Here is a 22,200-nt window from a genome sequence, read left to right as displayed (position 1 = left end):
TGCTGTGCTGGCTCTGTTGTGTTTCCCAACCATATATATAAATATATATATATATATATATATATATAAAGAAGCGGTATGTGAGTCTGGTGGGCCTCAGATACCGCTTCTCCTTTATGCTCGGGCACCTATGATAGGGTGCATGCGCCATGTTCTTAATATTCCAGAGCCCCGCGCCACTGTGTGATAAAACTTTTCACCTGAGGGGACTTACCACCAACAGGCCAAGGCTACTATTACTGATAAAATTTATGTCAGTAGTAGTAGTGTGATAATTTAACATATTACCATTAGACGAAGATCCAACACACACACAAATAATAGAAAAATAGCAATAGGAGACACCAAATTTTTTTACATGGAAAAATCTTAGAAAGGAAAAAATTATGGGATGTAGCTCAGTCGAAGTAATACATTATGTGATTGTTAGTATATATGTCTACTTTTCTTTTGAATTAAAAATTATAGAATTACAAAGTTGATAATCACAGACGTACTATAGTAGTTTAGCTTTAATAGTTGTAATTGTGCTACAACAAATGTAATGGTGGCGATAATAGCAAGAGTGTGTCTTAAAGACCGTAGTTGATCGCTACAAAGGCAATAATTTTTTATAAGGGTTGTAGTCGGTAGCTGCAATAACATTAGTTAGTCACGGAGACCACAGTTGGAAGTTATAGTAGTAGTTAGCCACGGAGACCGTAGTGGGGAGTTCACTTATGCCATAGTTAATAGTTTTCAGAGTGTTAGTTAGCTACATAAGTCATAGTTAGTAGCTACAATAATGCTCAAAAAATTTTATACTGTTTCATTGACATGTATTCTTGCGTGGTTGATGCGTGCTTCACCGCAGCGCGAATCAATTAACAAGCTAAATGACAATAATTTTTTATACTAGAAGATGTAAATCAAGGTCTTTTCACGCCAGAAAAAGGTTATCTTTACATATATTGGAGATGCAGCTAACAACCATTGGCCAAAGAGATTGGGATCTCCTTGGCAGATATGCGTTACGACTTATAAGCCTAACATTGATTAAGAATTTTGCTTTGAAGATATTGCACAATAAGATTAGAACTAGCGAAATGAAGGCTCTATCATATATATACAGAAAGCTTTTATTTGTATGCAGAGTATATTCAATGAAAAAAAAAAATCAATCTCAAGGTAGTTGAAGCTGCTTCTATAGAAGATCATATCAATGATTTAATCTAAGTATAAGTTTGTTGAGCTCAATTATTTTTTATGATGAAGTTAGTAAATTGAATTTGTTCTCATTATTATTGAAAAGCTTAGCTATTGTTATGAATGTTGTTGCCCCTTTATCGCCAACAAGGCCAACAAAATTTGGAACTAAATGATAGTCAGGACTTGATGTTGAGCGAGGATATCAGGAAATGAGAATTAGATAAAGAATATTTTTTGCTACTCAGTAACTTGATAGCTAATGATGTACAAAAATGTGGCAAAAATGGAAGGGGAATATGGATAGTGTTTAGATCAGGCAAATGATCAATGAATACTATAATTGATAAGATCTATGAATGCTATGTTGATTAGATCTATGATACACTTATCTTTAGTGCTGATAATCTAATATTGTCATAAATGCTAGATCCATAGAAGTCATTTCTCTCTATTCCACATAAAGAGGTTATGTCTAATTATTATAATATAGATTACAAAAATTATAATCTTGTTGATAATGCATCCTTAACCATTGTTGGAGTTGGTTGTGTCTAAATAAGTATACTGAATGAGATTATGTGGAATTTTTATATTATGCGGTACGTGATTAGCTTGAAAGGGAATATGATCTTGTTCGGACAACTAAAGGGAGAAGGTTACATCTGAGCCTTTTATATTGATATTTTGAACACGGTCAAACATATCATATTGAAGCAAATATTGCAACTTATATGGAAATCAAATGCAAGAATAATAAGAGGAACTTTTGACTCAAAATCTGACTTAAAAATTAGATATTGAATGCTGGGACACATGAATGAGAAAGTAATGAGGATATTGCAAGCTCTTAAGTTTAAAGCCGTTGAATCTTGTTTTAATGAAAACTTTTGCTTTGCAAAGGCAAAGGAGAGCTAATTTGAATGAATAAAAATAACCAGGGAAGTTAGAGCTTAGACACACTCGTGTCTGGGGACTAACTTCATTGGCATTTCTTAGAGTCTCATCGTATTATCTCTCCTTCACTGATATATGCTTCAAAAAATTATTAGTTTGCTTTGTGAAAGATGAATCTAAAGTATTTGTTTGTTTCAAGGGATAAAAAAGTCAGGTGGAGAATGCGTCTGGCGTGAATATCTAGTGCTTAAATACAAAAAAAATTTCTATAACAGGGAGTTAAGTGAATTTTATGCATTTGGCAGCATAAATTTGGAGGGGACGTATCTAAGAACACAACAACATGATGGATTTGCTAAGTGCATGAACAAGACACTGAATGAAAAAGCTAGAGCACGAGGTTTATTCTGCATTACCTAGGTTTTCCATGTTTATGTTATGGGCAATGTTACTTATCTGATTGAGAGAGGGCCCTTAGTGTCTTCGGTTCAAAGTTACATTTTGAATTGTATACTGGAAAAGAGGTTTTCATAAGGGAATAGGTCGAGCTTAATGAGATATTTGATGATGATCTGCTTGGGGGTAGTCAAAGGAGTTAGGATGTTGATACATACGAAGGACCAAGTATGCTTCTAATTCAGTTCAGAAAATCTCCCTGTATATTTAGACAAACACATATACTCTCATCCTGCATATTTATAGTTAACCAATGCTTTTGAAATTTAAGAAACAATACAGAATAAATATTCCGTCAAGTGCTAGCTATCAAGTACCAAAAAGGCTTTGTGAGACAAATGGTATTTCAGGATCAAGGAGCATGGTTAGCAAATCAAGGATTGTGGTGCTAGGGTTTTACAATTGATATGTTGAGGTACTACATAGTTTCAGTCAGCCTCAATCATTTAGAGTGGTATTACAAAGAGATGATTCTTTCAAATTAATACATCTAGTTCAACCCCCTAATAGAAGATTATCACATTGTGGGCATGAATCTTCATCAACATTGATTGTAAATGTCAAAACCAATCTAACCTTTAGTTAGCAATCTCAGTCTCATCATCACCAGTGATAATAATGTCATTAACATACACAACAAACATAGTGATGTGACCACCATTTTGACGAAAGAACACCGTATGGTTAGCATTAATCTGTTGATATTCCATGTCTAACCTAACTTTTTTAAACTTGTCAAACCAGACTCGAGGAGATTGCTTCAAGCCAAAGTGACTTTCTGAACCTACACACCTTGTCCACTGTCTAACCTGTATCGAATCCTGGTAGTATGTCCAAAAACGCCTCCTCCAATAACTCACCATGAAGAAAATCATTTTTTACATTGAGTTGGTGTAACCTCCACCCACCATTCACAGTCAGGAAAACCATCTTTCCTATCGGTGCAAAAGTCTTGTCATAATCAATGTCATATGTTTGACTGTACTCTTTCGCTATCAATCGTGCATTGTAATGCTCTTTTTTTTTTTTGGGATTTTGTTTTAATGTGATGATCCACTTGCACCCAGTTGTTCTTTTTCTCATTGGTCATGGTATTATTTCTCACGTCTTGTTTCTTATCAAAACGCCAAATTCCTTTAGCATGACAGTCTTCTACTTTGGATCCTCCTTAGCTACTTGCCAATACTTGGATATAGAGATATTGTCTAAAAATGCATTGAATACTCCGTGTACAGATGATATGTTAGAGTGTGAGATAAATTAAGTTATGTCATGTAAGAAACCAAAACAATCAGGAGAACAACGATCGGAACGCATTATTGCGAGAGGTCCTCCTTAAAACCATGGAAGTGAGAGAAGGGAAAGAAATCATATCATATGAGCAATCAGATTCTGAAGTTGAAGGTATAGGTGTTCTAGGGTAGACCAAAACAAGGGACTTGATGACACGACAGACACTGTTCTCAGACTTGATGGCATGATTGGCACAACAAACACTGTTTTCTCATTCTGCCTCTTGTTCCTTGTATACACTTTCATCTTCCTTTGAGCTTGAACCCCTCCACCTTCAGGATCATTTCTCTCATTTTTCGGCTCTTCCTCAACCGATCCTTCCCACACAACAGGACACGACATCGTTCCCACATGCACCAATCTCTGACCATCACTGCTCTCCCTTCACGCCTCTTACCTCCAGTATTTGATGAGTTGTCAAGGGTGAGATCACCTTCACAGTGTATTACGGTTCGAACGCTCTAGACGACACATCCTTGCTCACAAACACTCACTTCACTATCGGATTCCAACAAATATACCCCATTTTAGTAGCAGAATAACCCATTAAAACACACTTCACAGTTCTAGGATCCAATTTCTTTATTGACTATCTGTTTACTTCACAAAACATACTCAACTAAAACCTTTAATGGGAGTATTCTGCTTATTATCTTCTTTCAGCATCTGAAAATGAAACATTCAATCCAACTTACTCGAAGACATTCTTTTGATCAATTGAGTTGCTGTCAAATTGATTACCCCCATAAGTGCTTTGGGACATTCCTCATGATCATCATGTTTCGAGCTATCTTTAAAAGGTGTTTATTCTTCCTCTCAGTTACTCAATTTTGTGTTGATGTGTATAAACGTGTGGTTTGATGTTGTATCCCTTAGACTAACAAGTATTCCCCAGACGTATTGTCTGCATACTTTGTCTCTTTATCATACATCAATATCTTCACTATTACACCATATTGAGTCTAAATAGCCTTATTAAAGTCTTTAAAGCAGGAAAGCACATTATTTTTGTTTCACATCAGATATAACTAGGTAACATGAAAAAAACAATCGAGACAAAATATTTGTAACCATCCATAGAAGTTGTACAACAAGGTTCACATATATCTGAGTGCACTAAATCAAAAACATAATAATTTCTTTTATCAGAACTAACATGAGAGCTCCTGGTATGCTCACCAAACTCAGAAGCATCACACACAAGTTTTTGTTTTTTTTTCTTTTCATACAAGGATGAATACAAACGACTCAATAGACTAAACAAAGAGTGTCATATGCATTTGTGATGTAGTAGCAAAACATCCTCCACACTTTTCTCAGATCCTCTCGTTCCAATATTTTCAACCATGAATGTCAATGCTGAGTTCATTCCCTCTTTATCTAAGTATCAAAGTTCACTATGCCAAGTGTCAGTCTCAAGTCTCTGGCCAATCCCCTTCTCTTGAAAGATCACCTTTGGAATATTAAATGAAATAACTTATTTTAATTGGAGTATAATGACGTTATTGGATAAAAGATTCATTGGAAAAGGAAGAAACATACAAAACATTAGACAAAGTCATAGATTTGGTACACCTCATTGTACCCTTACTAACCACAGGTTGTGTTATACCATCAGCTGTCTGAATGCTCTCTGGAACTGTTAGGCGAGTATAAGAAGAGAACTCACTAGTGTCACCTTTCACATATCGAGATGCATCAGAATTGTGTTATACCATCAGCAAGAGCATGTGTATCATGAGTACCTTCGACTGAATGGGCATAAATAGTAGTGTTCCCCATAGATGACGATAAGATCGATGCATTCTCAGTCACATTACATGTCGTTCTCTGCTTCCTCTTCAACATCTCCTTTAACTCGTGATTCTCATTGATAAAGACTATCCATGCTTTCGCTCGTTCTTTGTTACCATCAAATTTGTCGGGTAGCCCCCTCTACCGCCCATTAGGCCCCACGATTATGACCATGACATCTAGATTATCCACATGCACCTATCTCTCTCTCTCCCTTGGTGGTTTTGGACAAGCCACGCTCGACTGTCCAACTTCTTCACAGTTGTATCATCAATTTAACTATTCCTCTGCCTTCGTCGATCTCTCACGCATGAAAAACCAAATTTCTCTCCTCCATTGCTTTAATTTCAAGTGCACTGCACCCTATCCTGCACCAAGCTGCTCGAGCCATTTTATGGCAATCCAGCGGTCGAAAGTGTCGTTGATTCAGTCCTAGGGCATGCTCGAGCGTGTCTTTGACTTCCCAGCTCGTTGCAATCGTAACCGTATGACAAGTGCTCATGCCACAATCTGCAGGTTGCCTTCCTAGCAAGTTGCGGCCCTTCATCGCCTTTCTAAAGAGCAGCGATCGCATTGTTGCCTTCCTAGGGAGCAGCTATCCCGTCGTTGCATTCCCAGTCGCGCGATCCCGCTCCTCCCTGCCTCGTCTCCTGAGCCGCACCGCTCGATCCCTTTCTGATGGCAGAAAGTAAGCTCCTAGTCTTGTCTGCTTGCGCCGAGCAGCAATTCCTTCGTTGCCTTTCCAATCGTGTGATCCATCTCCTCCATGCCTCGCCTCCTGAGCCGCACCGCTCGATTGCTTTTCGTTGGCATTGAAGGTCGAAAGGCGGCGACTGAGGAGAAAAAGGCGACGATGTCTCGCGATTCGATCCCGCAGCTCTATGACCACCTTCGTGACCAAACTCTTTGGGATCAAAGCTTGCTGGAAGACAACTACGAAGACGTGAGTTGCTAAGTAGGCTTTGATACCATGAATAAACTATTAATTTGGTAAAAACTTATGTCCTTCATTCATGAGTTGGGGCTTTTATAGATTCTTACAATCTTTTTGCAAATAACTTATAGACTTCTTTTATATTTTCTATTTACAATTAGACCCCTCAAATAAGATACAGATCTCAACATTTTCTTAGGGAGTTAAAGTGGGTTTTGAATAGAAAACCTGGCTCACGAGAGCTAAGAGAGAATGCTTTGAGGAGGAAAAACAGATAGCAGATAAAACACTACTATGAGATTTCATCTTTTTGGGGATTATATGTTCCTAATTTGAGGCTTCTCATGGGCATAAGCCTCATACTTAATTATATTTCTTGATCAAAAGAGAATTTTTTATTATGACTGTGTTATGATGATTTACAAGGATGGCTTTACTTGCGGTCTAATTTGCTGTGATTTGAATTCGAGAGAAAGTTATGCCACTATAGACACTAAGGAGTTTGTAAGGGAATGATGAAAACTTTGATCAAGATCTCATGATATTACACTCGAGATTTTAGGAACTCAGATCTACTTGTTCCAGAGTAAATAGTTGGTCCAGCGTGACTGCACGATCTTTGCCAGTAGCCTTTAATTGCTAATCACTCTGTCCCAGTAAAATGCTTATTGAAGGGTCTAATTTTCATCTCTTTTGACAAAGATTGTGCCTAATGCCTTATTCGCTGCATGACATATAACTCAATGGATTTAATCACTAAGACTGTAAACTCCAAGTATCAGGGCATGCATCCTAATAGAGATATCTTAGTGTCGATGCCTAGTTGAAAACTATGCACAAATACATATAGAACACCACAGGAATGTACCTTCTCTGTTACGCCAAACGACACAAATGGTCTCCATTTTGATGTGAAGAGCTTTCAGTATGAGCATAAGGACTCCATATATGAAACTAGCTTTGTTATCATACATGTATGTTATCTATCTATTATAATTAAATATCATCTTCTTATATTATTATGTAACAGATGCTGCTGTCGAATGCAAAACTATTCTCGACATAGTTGAATCCGCGTGGAGTGACGGTGTGCCTATTAGCATTGGATCTGAGTGCAAGTTAAAAGAGATATTCCACAAAGCCCTTGATTTACTACCCAGACTCTGGCAACAGGCTGGTCTTCTCGATGAAGCAGTTGCCGCCTATCGCCGAGCTCTAACCAAGCCTTGGGATTTAGGTCCTCAAAGATGTGCTAGCCTTCAAAAAGATTTGGCCATCACTCTACTCTATGGAGGAAGCGAAGTAACCCTCCCTGCCCATTTTCAACAACACTATGGATCTCGATCCCCTGATAATAATATTGAGGAAGCAATTCTCTTACTAATCATTCTCATCGGAAAGGCAGCTTCTCAGGAAATAAGTTGGGATCCTGAAGTCATGGATCATCTTACTTTTGTGCTATCTTTTTCAGGGCAGCTTGAATCTTTGGCTGGCTATGTTGAAAACATGCTTCCTGGCATGCATAGCCGACGCGAAAGATGGTATTTTCTTTCACTCTGTTACAGTGCTGCTGGTCTGAACGATACAGCGCTAAACATTCTACGGAAGGCTCTAGGCCAATCAGAAAAAAAGAAGAAAGATTATTTTCTTTCCCTTGTTTTAGGCGCGAAGCTGTGTCTTAGAAATCCTGCTCATGCTGAAGAAGGTCTCGGCTTTGCCCTAAGGGCAATCAAATGTTCTCTTGAACAACAAAAGCATCATCTTATCGGAGTTGCCAATCATTTGGTTGGTTCTTGTTATAGACGATGCGCTAAATCCTCGAAATCCGATTCCGAAAGGTTGAAGTTAGAGCGAGAATCTTTAAACTCGCTTCAGTTTGCGGCAACCATTGAGAAAAAGGATGCGGAGCTAATTTACAGCATTGCTTTAGAGCATGCAATGCAGAGGAATCATGGCTTGGCCAGAGATTATGCAATTAGGTATTTAGATATGACGGCTGGTTGTTCTGTGAGAGGGTGGACTCTCTTAGCTCTTGTGGTATCAGCTGAGCAAAATCTGAAAGAGGCAGAAACAATAGTTGATCTCTCCATTGATGAATCAGGGAAAGTGGAGCAGATGGAGTTATTAAGGCTGAAAGCTTTCGTTCAGGTTGCTCAGGAAGATCTCAAGGGTGCAGTAGAAACATATAGGTTTCTACTTGCCTTGATTCAAGCGAGGGGAGAAAATCAATCATGGCGTGCCAACATTGAGGTAACGGCTACATGCCACTTAATTCCTATGTGTTTACATATCTAACACCTAAACTTTTGCATACCTACCACATAATTCTTATGTATTTACATATCTCTTATCCGAGCTTTCATTTTTACATGCATAACACATTGGCACTTTAAGCCTGTGGTATTATTGATATATTTTATGTGATATTAAGGATTTGAGGGCTATTGTGTAAAAATGAAAGCTCGAGTAAGAGATATGTAAATACGTAAGAATTGTGTGCTACGAAAGTAAATGCCCTAAAATTTATTTTTTACAGGCATCCATTTTACTTATGCATGACTTCTTAAAATGTTGCTATTTTTATATGATATGAAAGGTTTGGGTGTTATAAATGCCCCCAAAAAAAGCTTGGTATTAAATTTGGTGGTATGTATGTAAATTTCAAAAAAAAATTGCTTAGGACATCATAATGCTGTTCGTTTTGCACTTTCCGAGCACCTTGAAAGCTTTTTCTTCGATTAGACTGAAGCGGAGCGGCGACTTGAAAGGGAAACTTGGTTGGACTTAGCAATGGTCTATACCAAGCTTGGACTATGGTCTGATTCTAATATTTGTTTGAATAAAGCTAAATCACTCGGACATTTTTATCCAAGAATCTGGCATGCAACAGGTTGGTAATGTTTTTCAATGTGTTGTTCTCCTTATGTCCTTCAACAATTTTGCATGAAAACACTTTGATAGTATCATTATTACAGAATTTTCTCACATTGAATTTTATATTTTCAGATGTGATTGCTATACTAAATGTCACAGACTCCTATTACAAATGTTGTAGGTAATCTGTTTGCAGCTCAATCATTGCATAAGGATGCTTTAGCCGCCTTCTCAATGTCTCTCTCGATAGAGTCAGACTATGTCCCAAGCATGGTGTCTGCGGCGGCAGTTCTGAGGAAACTCGGCGATCGATCTTTGCCGATCGCTCGGAGTTTCTTGATGAATGCTCTTCAAGTCGATCCAACCAGTCATGATGCATGGCTGAATTTGGGGTTTGTAGCAAAAAGTGAGGGATCGCTGCAGAAGGCTTCAGACTGTTTTCAGGCGGCTTATGAACTCAGGATGACTTCTCCAGTCATGAATTTTATGTGAGTTCGATTTCATTCTTTTCTAGTGAAGGGAAAAGTTTGGAGTTCTTGCAATTCTTTCATAAATGTGTTAAATATGTGTATATGATGAGTCAAATTGCAGGGATTTTGGTTAGAAATGATCCATATGGTTGGAAGCAGCTTGAGATTAGTGAATGCGAACATGGAGTCTAATTTATTTTTTTCCTTTACACCACTCAACTTTCAAATCACATTAAAAAAAAACTATTTTAACATTAACATTGAAAACTTGAAATATACTTCGAAATTTTTAGGAATTGAGAAATATAGCTTGGAATTGATTAACTTTGAAACATTAATATATATATATATAATATAGGTGTCAGTAAATTTTTTTTTGTGCTAGATTTATATAATACAAGAGAATAGAGTGGCATGCGTGCATGTAAAATTTCCTTAGAATTTTCTATGTTTTTAATCATATTACTCGTGGATGAAACTCTTATTTTCCCTTTCATGAGAATAGAAAGGGCTCGAAATGCTTTCAAACAAGTAATCAATAAACTACTATTTACTTTATATTCAGAATTCAATTGTGAGCTAAAGATTATTTTTGTACTGAAATTTGAGCCACAACTTGCTACATCCTGCCATTCGACCCCAACTTTGTGCCGCAATAAGGAACAAATTATGACAACAATAAGACTCGAAAAGCAACACAGGTCAATAATATAGAAAAATGTCGACATAAAAACATTCATAAAAATAAAACAGCTTATAAACTTGATAGAATTGCAGTTGGTAGGTTCGAAATTATAGAAAAGAAAAAAAAAATATCTGAAATAAAACTGAATCAAAAATGGCTCTGGTTCATACCCCGACAACACCTGGCTACGAATAACATCCTTTTTATCATATTACCAGGATAACATTAAAAGCATAAAAACCCACCCAAACAATTAAAGCTCCAGCCACTTCGGCCTCCCCTTCAATTGGGACATCCTCCCCTGGCCTATCAAGTTTAACACCAATATCTTCTTTGTAATCTCCATGAACCTATATTATTTATATCCACCATGTAAAAATATCATTCATAAAGCAATATATATATAAGGATAAATATTATATATATAAGATGCACACCTCCATGAGTTTTCCAAGATCAAACTTTGGAGCCTTGAGGATCTTAACCTTGCGGATAAACACATTCTGGAGGGGATAGATACTCGTCGTCGCCTTTTCAATCTCCTTCCCTATCACCTCCGGAATGAATTTCTGTACCAATTCCTTTAGATCACACGACGAAGCTTGGTTCGTCATAATTTCCCTCATTTTGCGACGGATCTATTAGAAAAATCAAATAAAAATTTGAGCAGTAAATCTTACAATAAGATGTTGATAAATGGTGTGCGGACAGAGATGGAATGGATTCTACTTGTCTGATCTGACTGCTCTGAGCATAGCAAGTTCGCTTCACTTGATTTGGTCTTCTCTTGGTGAAGCCAATGCAGAACAAACGTAATGTGTAATTATCAGTAGTCTTCACATCGACATGTGCTTCGATTAGCGTCTGCCATTTACGAACCAAAGACCTCAGCTTGTCGGTGGTGAAATCCATTCCCTAGAGAAGAAATAGTAGTAAAGATTTAAAATAGAAATATAATTGATAACTAAATTGTTAATGCAAAAATAATTAAATAATTATGTTTTAGACTTTTACCCAGAAGTTTGTGAGAACATTCTTGCCTTGGACGTCCTCTGCACGAAGCCTGATCTTCCGGTATGCCTGATCCTCATCATTCTGAAGATCGGCGAGGGAAATCTCAAACACTCTGTGCTTGAGACCTTCGGAAGCAATCTGAGATACAGAAAAAGAGAAATTAGTTAGGTGAGAACTAACGATTACTAATTATGTATTCCTTTAGATAACTGAAAGTATCCCCGCCGGAGGCATTAAAAAAACCTGAGAGATTTATACAACTTAATTTTTCTCATGCGATTTTAGATGAAAGAAACGAAAACTTATGTGGCAGTTGGCTTAAAGCTGCTGAACAGATTCTAAACAACAAAACATTTATCATTGTAAAAAGTCCGTAAATGAATCCTTCTCTGACAATCTAAACTACAAACGCAACCGAATCCCGCTGAAGATATGAGGTCATTTTTGTTAAATTAATGTCATATTAAATTGTTTAAAATGCCAATAAGTTAGATCTTCAAAAGACGAAGATAACCTAATTTAAACTACAAACGCAACCGAATCCCGCTGAAGATAGCCATGAGGTCATTTTTGTTAAATTAAAGTCATATTAAATTGTTTAAAATGCCAATGATTAAGTTAGATCTTCAAAAGACGAAGATAACCTAATTTAACTGTGTTTTAATATATGTATAGCACTAACATCTCAATACAATAACATTAAACAAAATACAATATTGATGGAATAACACAAACATCTTAGTAATAATGAAATGCAAATGATATTGAACCAAATAAAAGAGAGAAATTCCGATTTACTAAACATAAAACAGCAAGAATGTGCATTCATAGTCAGAGGCAACAAACTAATTTTGGCATGCTGTTGTGACTTGAGAGGCAGAAAAGAAAACAATTGGTGAGAATGCAATTGTAAGAGAAATTTCTGATTCTGCCACTAATTATAAGTAATCTATATAAGAGCAAAAATAATGATGCTTAGCATAAAAGTACAAAGGCAATAATTTTCTATCTACATATTTAATAGGTATAAGCAAAGAGAATACTGCTGAATGCTGAAAAATGAAAAAAAAAAACATTAAAGTGACAAAAAAGAGAAGATTTATCCAATTTTACAAGCCAAGTGCATACAACGAAATAAGTTAAATTATAGACAGAATAGAGCAAACAGCTGTTCATTTTAAACACAGGCCAAATGGAAAGTTTTTACAAACTAAACTGCCCGTTTGTCTACATAAAACCAGTAGAGAAGCAAAATTTTGATCTTTTTTAGTATTTGCAGTTCCTTGGTGAAAAGAATTAACAAAAAAAATTAGAATTCAAAGCACTGACTCTTAAAAGTCACAATAACGCTGATGATGGTTCTCTGGTGACATCAATTGAATCGCCCCTCTTAATAAAAAAAAAAAATAGAAAGAGCCCGTCATTTTACAACAAAATACAAATATATGAAAAGTTCCTTCCATGATAGCATACAAAAAAATGTAGTCTCAATTCAAAAAAACTTTCATTTTCTTTTAAAATCCCATCTAAATAGGTTAAGTTAAAAATCTTCAGAACAAAACAGACAAGTAATCCTTTGCAAATAAAAAAATTAAACACAAACCAGCAAATGCAGAAAATTGAAAAACAACATTGATTGCCAAAAAAAAAGATAGATTTCAATAATAATTTGGTGATATTTACTTCCCAAACAAGATAGCACTCAGAATTTTTGAAAAAAAAGGAAAAGAAATACAAGGATTACAGGAAAAGCAACATGTAAATCGCCTATGAGTCAATTATAAACCTTGTTTAATTTAAAAACAAAAAGATTTAAATAATAAGTTGGTGGTATTTGCTTTCCCAACAAGATAGCACTCAGAATTTAAAAAAAAACTGAAATGAAATACAAGGATTACAGGACATGTAAATCGCCTAGGAGTCAATCAATTATAAAGCTTTTTAAAAGACAATGGTAATCGTGCAATATAAATTTTAAATTGCCTAGCCATCATTCACAAGCAAAATAGAAGGACAAAGTGGCCAAAACCTGTTGCAACACAGCAATCAACAAATAAACATCAGAAATTGAATCTCGATAAGATTACCTTACAAATTCCACAAAACTTTAAAATAAATATTTACAAAATCTACAAGTGGAATTCAATAAACCTTTTGTATATAGCATTTACTTTCCAGTAAATTTATAAAGAAACTCAAGCTGTCATTCATAAATCAAAGTTCTGGTAGCAAATAACATTATTTTACCCCTTTCACTACATGTGACGAAAGACCCACTGTATGGCTTTGCACCAACTTCCACCAAACCAGTTCCTCTCTAACACCACTAATGTTTGATTGTTTATAAAAGAACAGAGCCCAGCTTCCATTACATTCAATCGTCTCAAATAGCTCACTCAAAAAGGACAATAATATACAACCGCCACTAGGATGGCATGACTATGGAATGGATCAATATGATTTTATAATAATAGCAACAAAAAAGAAATCATCCCAATTCCCTTTGAAAAGCTACAAATTGCTTTCCATTCTGAGAAGAAAAAGCGGGATACAAGCTAAAAAAAAAGGTTGAATCTAATTTTCGACAAAAAATTAATGCAAAGAGAATTTTAATTTGGTCATATTGCAAGAATATGAGTTACATAAAACATAAGAAACAACAATAAGCCTTTATCCCACTACGTGGGGTCAGCTACATGAAACTTTTTTCTCCATTAATTGAGTGTCATATATTGATTTAATTCTAATAGATTAAGATCATTTTTATACAATATGACCACTTTTTAGTTCTACCTCCGCCTTTCCTAACATCAGTCGTAGCTAAAACATCTACGCTCATAACTGGATCATTAGATGGTCTAAGAAAACTCTCTCTAATCTTGTCCGCCACTGGAGCAACACCAAACCTATCACAGATGTATTCATTTCGCATTTTGTCTCGAAGTGTCAAGTAACACATTCACCTAAGCATTCTCAACTCAACAACACAAACTTTATTTTATTCTTCACTTTCAAAGGTCAACATTCGCAAGTCTCACCACTATCTTATACAATTTCTTATCAGATTAAGAGGTATTTTCCTATCACACAATAAACCCAAAGCATTTCTCTACTTCAACCAACCAACTTGAATTCTACTAATAACATCCCCATCTTTATCACCATCACTCTGAACAATAGACCAAAGATATTTAAAACATTCACAAATTTTAATAATTTGATCACTCATAGTTACAACTTTGCCACTAGAACTACTACTAAAATTACATTCCATGTATTCAGTTTTAATGTTACTCAAATGAAGGCCTTCAGACTCCAATCTAGACATTCATAATTCAAGTTATTCATAATTCAAGTTTCCCCCAAACTCTTTCTCTAGTTTTATCCACAAGAAAGATATCACTAGCAAAGATCATACAACAAGGTACATCCTCATGTAAATGTCCAGTAAGAGCATCCATAACTAAAGAGAAAAGACAAGGGCTTAAAGCCAATACCTGATGTAATCCAACTAAAATGGGAAATACTTGGTCAATCCTCCTATTCGAGCACAAGTAACAACTCTGGTACATGTCTTTAATGACCTGAATATAAATCATATCAACATATTTCCTCTATAGACCTCTCCAAAAGACTTCCCTTGGAACCTTACCGTAAGCTTTTTCTAAATCACTAATAATCATTTGTAGATACTACTTATTCTCTTTGTACTTCTACATCAAGTCTCTCGATAAATGTATAGCTTTTATAGTAGACATGCCCAGCATAAATCCAAATGATTATGAGAAATCTTTAAATCCTGTTTTAACAAATGTTCGATTACCCTCTCCCATAATTTTTAAGTAAGACACATCAACTTAATTTCTCTATAATTTGCACGCTCTTGTACATCCTCTTTATTCTTAAAAATGGGGATCGAAACACACTTCCTTAACTTAAGCATCTTTTTAGTTTTTAAAATAATATTAAAGAGTTTAGTAAGCCAAAAAACTCTCAAATCTCTTAAATATTTTGACACTTCAATTAAGATATCACCAAGTCAAGCCGTAGTAATTTTTCACCCTTAGTTCTCTTTAAAGCCTCATCAACATCTTTTTTACTAATGCGACGATAAAAATAAAATATTTTATTATTATGAATGAGATTAATATCACTATGGTCGATTATATTTTCAGAAACTTAATTGAAAATTTTATCAAAATAGCTCACCAACCTATGTTGAATATCTTCTTCTAAGAAAAACATTTTTAGATTTTCAACTTTAATACACTTTAGTTGAATATTTACTTTTTTCCTCTTCATTTAACTAGTTTGTATATGTATTTTCCCCTTCTTAAGTATCTAATTTATTATAAAGATCACTAAAATAAGAAGTTTTTGTGTCACAAATAATAACATAATAAAGATGATTGAAAATTTGAAACATAATACTTGATCATTATTTGAGGTTATGTTCATCAATGAGGAAAAATAAAACCCTATGTTAACAATTTTGAACTTGAGGACCAATATGATTTTCTAATAATAGTAACAAAAAAGAAATCATGCCTATTTCCTTTGAAAAGAAATAAATTGCTTTATACCCGAGGAGAAAAGACGAAAGATAAGAGCTAATAAAAAAAGGCGCAATCGAATTTTCCGCCAAAAATTCATGCAAAAGAAGATTTTCATTGCAAAATTTTATCAAAATGACTCACCAACTTATGTTGAATATCTTCTTTTTAGTAAAGCATTTTTTATTTTCATATTTAATACACTTTACTCGAATCTTTACATATTTTTCTCTTTGATTGACTAGTTTATACATATATTTTTCGCCCTCTTTAATATCTAATTTATTATAAATATCACTAAAAGTAGAATTTTTTACGTCACAAATAAAAATATTAAGAAAGATGATTGAAAATTTGAAACATGATTCTTGATCATTATTTGTGGTTATGTTCATCAATTAATGAAAAATAAAGCTCTATGTTAACAATTTCAAACTTGAGGACCAATATGGCTTTATAATAATAGAAACAAAAAAGAAATCATCCCAATTCCCTTTGAAAATTAACAAATTGCTTTCCACTCGAAAAAAAAGGTGGGAGACAAGAGCTAATAAAAAAATATAAGTAATCAAAATTTCCACTAAAAATTCATGCAAGAGAGGATTTTAATTTGATTATAATGCAAGAATATGAATTAAATAAAAACATAAAAAAGACAATTTAAAATTTAAAACATAATGCTAGATCATTATTTGAAGTTATGTTAATCGATAAAGGAAAAAAAATGTATCTATGTTAACAATTTGGAACTAGCAAAATTTTATATGCACTATTCTCTAGAACTACTCTTTGCAACATCCATGAGGTGGTGGAAATCAGGTCAAGTTTTGCCATGACTTGATTTCTCTAAAAGGATTATTTGCTTTATCAGCATAAAGTCAACTCAATTTTAGTTCTATTAACATTATCCCCAGTAAAAAACGACTTGGATTATTTGCTTTGTCGGCATAAACTCAACTCATTTTTTAGTTCTTTTAACATAATACCAAAAAAAAAAGATATTTTTTCAACATTATCCCCAATAAAAATTAGGTGTAAATATAAACCTTCGAATTTTGCACCAAAAATTCATGCAAAGAGAATTTTAATTTGGTCATATTGCAAGATTACGAGTTAAATAAAAAAAAGAAAGATAATTGAAATTTGAAATATATTTCTTAATCCTTATTTGAGGTTATGTTAATCAATGAGGAAAAATAAGGCTCTATTTTAAAGATTTCTAACTTGAGACAAAATTTTACATGCACTATTGTATAGAAAAAAACTCTTTGAAACATCCACGCCTTATCAAAAACATTGTAGTGGAGATCAAGACATGGTTTGCCATGACTTAATTTACTACAAGGATTATTTGCTTTATCAGCATAAACTCTACACATTTTTAGTTCTTTTCACATTATCCCCAGTAACATTTCTACTTCCAATTACATTAAATATACATTTCACAATAAACATCTATTAGCTTGCCTCAATAACTACAACCTCTGCAGCTCTTGCGCTCAACAATACAACAAACCACTAAAATAATAATCCCAAACCTGTAACATCACAGTCCAATAAACATAAATTGTAATACTTCCTTCACCTTCGATTAAAATTGATAGAAGTCAAAATAGACCACACAATACCATAAGAAAATGATTACTTGACAGTTCCATAAAAAAAAAAATTTGAGTGCAAAGCCGATCAATCTCAAAATCCGTAATGCTAAAAAGCTAGGAAGATTTACATGCATACCACTTAATTCTTCTGTGTTTAGGCATCTAAAACCTAAACTTTAATTTTTACATATAGCGAACTTGTGAAAGAAAAGGTGTACTTCACTTTTTAAAAGTTAAAATGGTGGTAGTTTTTATAAAAGATTTGGGCAGTCTAATTGTAAAAATATAAAATATAGGTGTTAGATGAGAAAATACACAAGAATTGGGCGGTATGTATGTAAAGCCCCAAAAAATTATCATACTAAAGATCAATCCTACAAAAGGAAAGCTGAACACTCGCACGTGCGTTTCATTTGGGTTGAAAATGAACTGAGTTTAGACAACTACCATCTTGCTACTTTATTTATTAAAGCAAAGTTTGAATATGAACCATATTTTAAAAAGCATGGTCAAAGTTATTTATTATTTTTCTCATCAGCCATAAGCTTTTATCAAGCTCTAATTGACCTAATGAATTAAAAAGGATCAAGATTCATAAGAGTGTCATCCTCACTTTCATAATCATATGTAATGTACTCATCATCTAAGTCTGTCCCATTGACATCTTCCAAATATTCTTCAATTGCTACAATTTTCTTCTTAATCTATATATCAATTAAAATTAGATTCGATATAATTTAAAATAAATCAACAAATTAACTACAAAATCAAGTAATCATACTTAAATAACCTTTCGACTTTTTGTAGCATTTTATCAAAAATATATTAGCTATAAATATAACAAAACATAACATAATATAACACAACATAATATGATATTATATAATAAAAATTTTTTACAAAACCTAATGGAGATGCCACTTAAAAATGTATCAAGTCATTAAGCCTCGAGGCATGTCTTAGAATAAAAAAAGCATAAGCCAAACTAGTGAGAATGAAGCTTCCACCCCAACATATTTTCTGCGCTTCAGTTTGAGGCACACCTCAATTACTTTTTTAAACAAGAATAACTCTGATAATATACATAACTTTAAAAGAATATAAAACATAAGAAATTATGTAAACAATATAAGAATATATCATCAATTACACAGCCATTTCAACATTTATTGAGCACTTAGAAGGTAAATCGTTAAGGAATAAACAAACATATTCATAAATATAAATTAAAAAACTATTCAGTTATATGATAAGCTTTTCAAATTTAGTCCAAAATTGTTAAAAAAGTGTAAATAAACAATTGTAAATGAGACATGAACAAGCATCAAGTCATTGATCGGCAACACTAATTCCCTTGCAACCTATGCTAGGGCATAGCTCTATAAAATCAAACATTAACACCACATTCATCCCCCAGACATAAACATTAGTATAAAAGCAATATACACCCATTTTAAGATAAAATTAAATTTATTCATTAGTCATTAAATCAAACACAATCACATCATGATATGGAAAGCCACATATCCAGTGATGAGAAAATTTCCATAATGATGACATGAAATTTAAATTGAATTCATTAATATATTTTTTTTTCGTGAAGATGAAGTGTTTCCTTAATATTTATACCAAGTTTGATATTAATAGGTCGTTATATATTTAGAAAAAAAAATTAATCACTCAAAATTCCAACTTCATGTTTTAAAAGTTCAAGGCAAACCACATAGCGATAACATCAAAAGTTTGTTGGCTTTGACTTAAAAAAATAATAATAATAAATATTAATGTTTGCATTTTTGAATATCAAAAAAATATATTCAATAATTTCAAAGTGTTTAGTGCAATGCCATATTAAAAGATTTTTATTCTTTTTATTTTTTTTAGAAGATGCGCACAAAGATAAACAACATTTTAATAATTAGAGAGCACATAAGTTGTATTTGCGAATAGATACGTTATGTGCATGCATGCATAGATAGATACATTTATTCATATATATTGTATAAACAATAGCTCTTTAATTAATAAAACAAAAATTACATTATGTAATTTTTTAGCAAGTATCATAATACAACCAATAAGTGTACTATCCATCCATTCAAAAAAATAATAATTTAAAAAAATAAAAAATAAATAAAAGGTAACATAAAGCAGAAGATGAAACATCGAGAAGAGTGTAGAGGACACAACAAGAAGCAATATCAAGAAGTGCTTTTTAAGTGACAAATTACTGGCTCCAATAGCAAAAAATATAAGAAATCCTACCATCCCGAAGAACAAGAAAAGGACTACCAAAAAATGACTAACTACGACACAAATCAACAATTAGGAGAACCACTGAGGCTAAGCAAGTATTCATGCCAAATTATTACTGGAAAGTTCAAAATCATTCAATAAAATTTTAACAAAATTCACTTTGAGCTAAAGATGTGTGCGCATACTACAACAAAACTCAAGGCAATGTTATGAACGTGTTTTGCATGCATAGATACATTAGGCTGATAATGACTGCAAATATAATAAAAAAGCAATATGAGCTTGATGAATAATCCAACAGAATAATAAAAATAAAAAAGCAAGAAATACTTGGTTCAATAAGATTAAAATCTCTATTGTATCAAATTTACGTACAGTTTAATTGATGTTTAAAAAAACACACTTGAAATTGAAAAAATAAGAGTCATTTAGATACATATCACCCAATTCTTATATAAAAACATATCTAACACCTAAATTTTGCATTTTAGGGGTCATTCATATCACATCAAAAGTACCACTGTTTTAACTCTTATAAAATGAAATACACCTTTCATATATATAACTAAGATGACATACATGTAAAAATAGAAGCTTGGTTGTTAGATATGTAAATACATAAGAATTGAGTGGTATGCATGTAAATCTTCCAAAAATTAAAAACAAATTGTGAACTAGCTAACATTTGATAAATCCTGGAGGGATTCCAGGAAACATAACTTTCCAATTTTGCATGTTTCATTCATTGTTGACAATAAAAGCAAATTGCTCATAGCATGCTTGTCATCTAACAACATTACCACATCAACATCATGATGCCAGTTCTACAGACACCAACGTTGTGTCGATTGCTTACAAACAATAGAGCCAAGCTTTCCTTGAACACAGTCATCCTCACTCCTGTTAGTGTTTAATTCACTAAGACTTCCAGATCCTTAATAAAAAACTCAAAAACCATCTAATAACATCCACCATCAATCCCACACTGGAATCTCTATGTAAAATTTTAGCAATATGCTAATCACAACACTCTTTTGTGTGTTACAAATTGAAAAGAGATCTTTCCAATTTGCAAACATAAAAGTTTTCAGTTCTCCAAAGAAGGAGAACACGATAGTAATGAGAGAAATGCAACAGGAAATGGATTTAAGGATAACCATTCACCTTTCTGATATAAAAATCTTGCCAAAAAAGTTTTTCAATGCAATGACTGAACTTGGCAATAAGATCAGAGAAGTTGACTAAGGAATACCTTTCTAACACTGTTTGAATGTGTGTTTATCCATGAGAAAGAAAATTCGGCAACATCTTACCATCAATTAACTCCAGTCATAGGGTCAGATAGGCGCTTAACATTCTCTAATAGGAGAATTCTGAGAAGTTATTAATCAGAGGCGCATACTTTATTTAAGGTCAAAACATTGAATAGTTTCAAGTGAGTAATATAGAGCTCATACAATTAGCTAAAAAAGTTTTCATCTACAACATAAATAACTTCGGCAATCAAACGAAACATCACCTTAGTTCCCTGCGTCCTCGACACGAGGGTCTTCCCGATATTCCTCACGGTAAAGACCGACGGAGCCTTGATGTCATACCAATCCTTCTTCGAAAAGGGATCCACACTGTAAAAAAATAGCAATTCGAAAAATAAATAATAAAATCAATGGAACATAACTAAACCGAAAGCTCGAAATCAGGAATGGGGTTAGTAGCAACGTACGTCTTCTTCTTCCCTCCCTTCTTCCCCTTGGAGATCCTCTTGTTCTTCCTGAGAATAGGTGATTGGAAAAATCTTCAGAATAAATGAAGCAACGAAAATGGTAGATGTAAAGCTAATCAAGTGGAGAATTCTCACCCAACCGCCATGTCTGGTTTCTTCTGCCGCCTGCGCCTATTAGGGTTAGAGAGGTAGTTCAAACGCGCAGCAAATGGAGATGGCGATCCAATTCTGAGTATTTATAGACAGGAGTTTCGTGATCTGACGGTAGAGATGTTTCCATCTGACAAGGCGTGCTGCTCCTAAGCAGGCCTTTAATTGGGCTTCCCTTTAAATTTCTCTGATCCAACAATTTCTTAAGTGGGCTTTTGTTATTTAAATAAGATGCAATTCTGAGTATTTATAGACATGAATTTCGTGATCTGACGGTAGAGATGTTTCCATCTGATAAGACGTGCTGCTCCTAAG

General features: G+C 33.9%; 2 protein-coding genes across 2 annotated transcripts in view; one reads left to right on the top strand and one right to left on the bottom strand.

Annotated features, from left to right (window-relative positions):
- The window catches only part of LOC110021354 (protein NPGR1), an 11,595-nt gene extending 1,488 nt beyond the window's left edge, over positions 1–10,107 (top strand). The window contains exons 3-5 of the mRNA XM_020719814.1: positions 7,590–8,809; positions 9,302–9,449; positions 9,615–10,107. Of these exons, the coding sequence (XP_020575473.1) occupies positions 7,590–8,809; positions 9,302–9,449; positions 9,615–9,925 (1,679 nt within the window). The 3' untranslated portion in view covers positions 9,926–10,107. The remainder of the gene's footprint in view (positions 1–7,589; positions 8,810–9,301; positions 9,450–9,614) is intronic.
- Positions 10,108–10,610: 503 nt separating this feature from the next.
- On the bottom strand, positions 10,611–21,937 carry LOC110021532 (40S ribosomal protein S3a-2). The gene is made up of 7 exons (XM_020720064.1): positions 21,871–21,937; positions 21,736–21,783; positions 21,532–21,637; positions 11,603–11,740; positions 11,318–11,503; positions 11,026–11,226; positions 10,611–10,938 (listed from the first exon to the last, which is right to left on the bottom strand). Exons 1-7 carry the CDS (start codon positions 21,879–21,881, stop codon positions 10,795–10,797), a joined length of 834 nt encoding a protein of 277 aa, XP_020575723.1. The 5' UTR covers positions 21,882–21,937; the 3' UTR covers positions 10,611–10,794.
- Between the last annotated feature and the right edge of the window lie 263 nt (positions 21,938–22,200).

Source organism: Phalaenopsis equestris, unplaced genomic scaffold (assembly GCF_001263595.1).
Source record: "Phalaenopsis equestris unplaced genomic scaffold, ASM126359v1 Scaffold000134, whole genome shotgun sequence".
In the NCBI taxonomy this organism is placed as follows: Eukaryota; Viridiplantae; Streptophyta; class Magnoliopsida; order Asparagales; family Orchidaceae; genus Phalaenopsis; species Phalaenopsis equestris.
This window is presented reverse-complemented; position numbering and strand designations above follow the sequence as displayed.

Excerpts from the sequence above, each read along its gene's own strand:
- LOC110021532 (XM_020720064.1), bottom strand. Across the intron at positions 11,504-11,602 it reads ATGTTCTCACAAACTTCTGG|GGAATGGATTTCACCACCGA; the intron begins GTAAAAGTCTAA and ends TTTCTTCTCTAG. Across the intron at positions 11,227-11,317 it reads AGAGCAGTCAGATCAGACAA|ATCCGTCGCAAAATGAGGGA; the intron begins GTAGAATCCATT and ends TTTTTCTAATAG.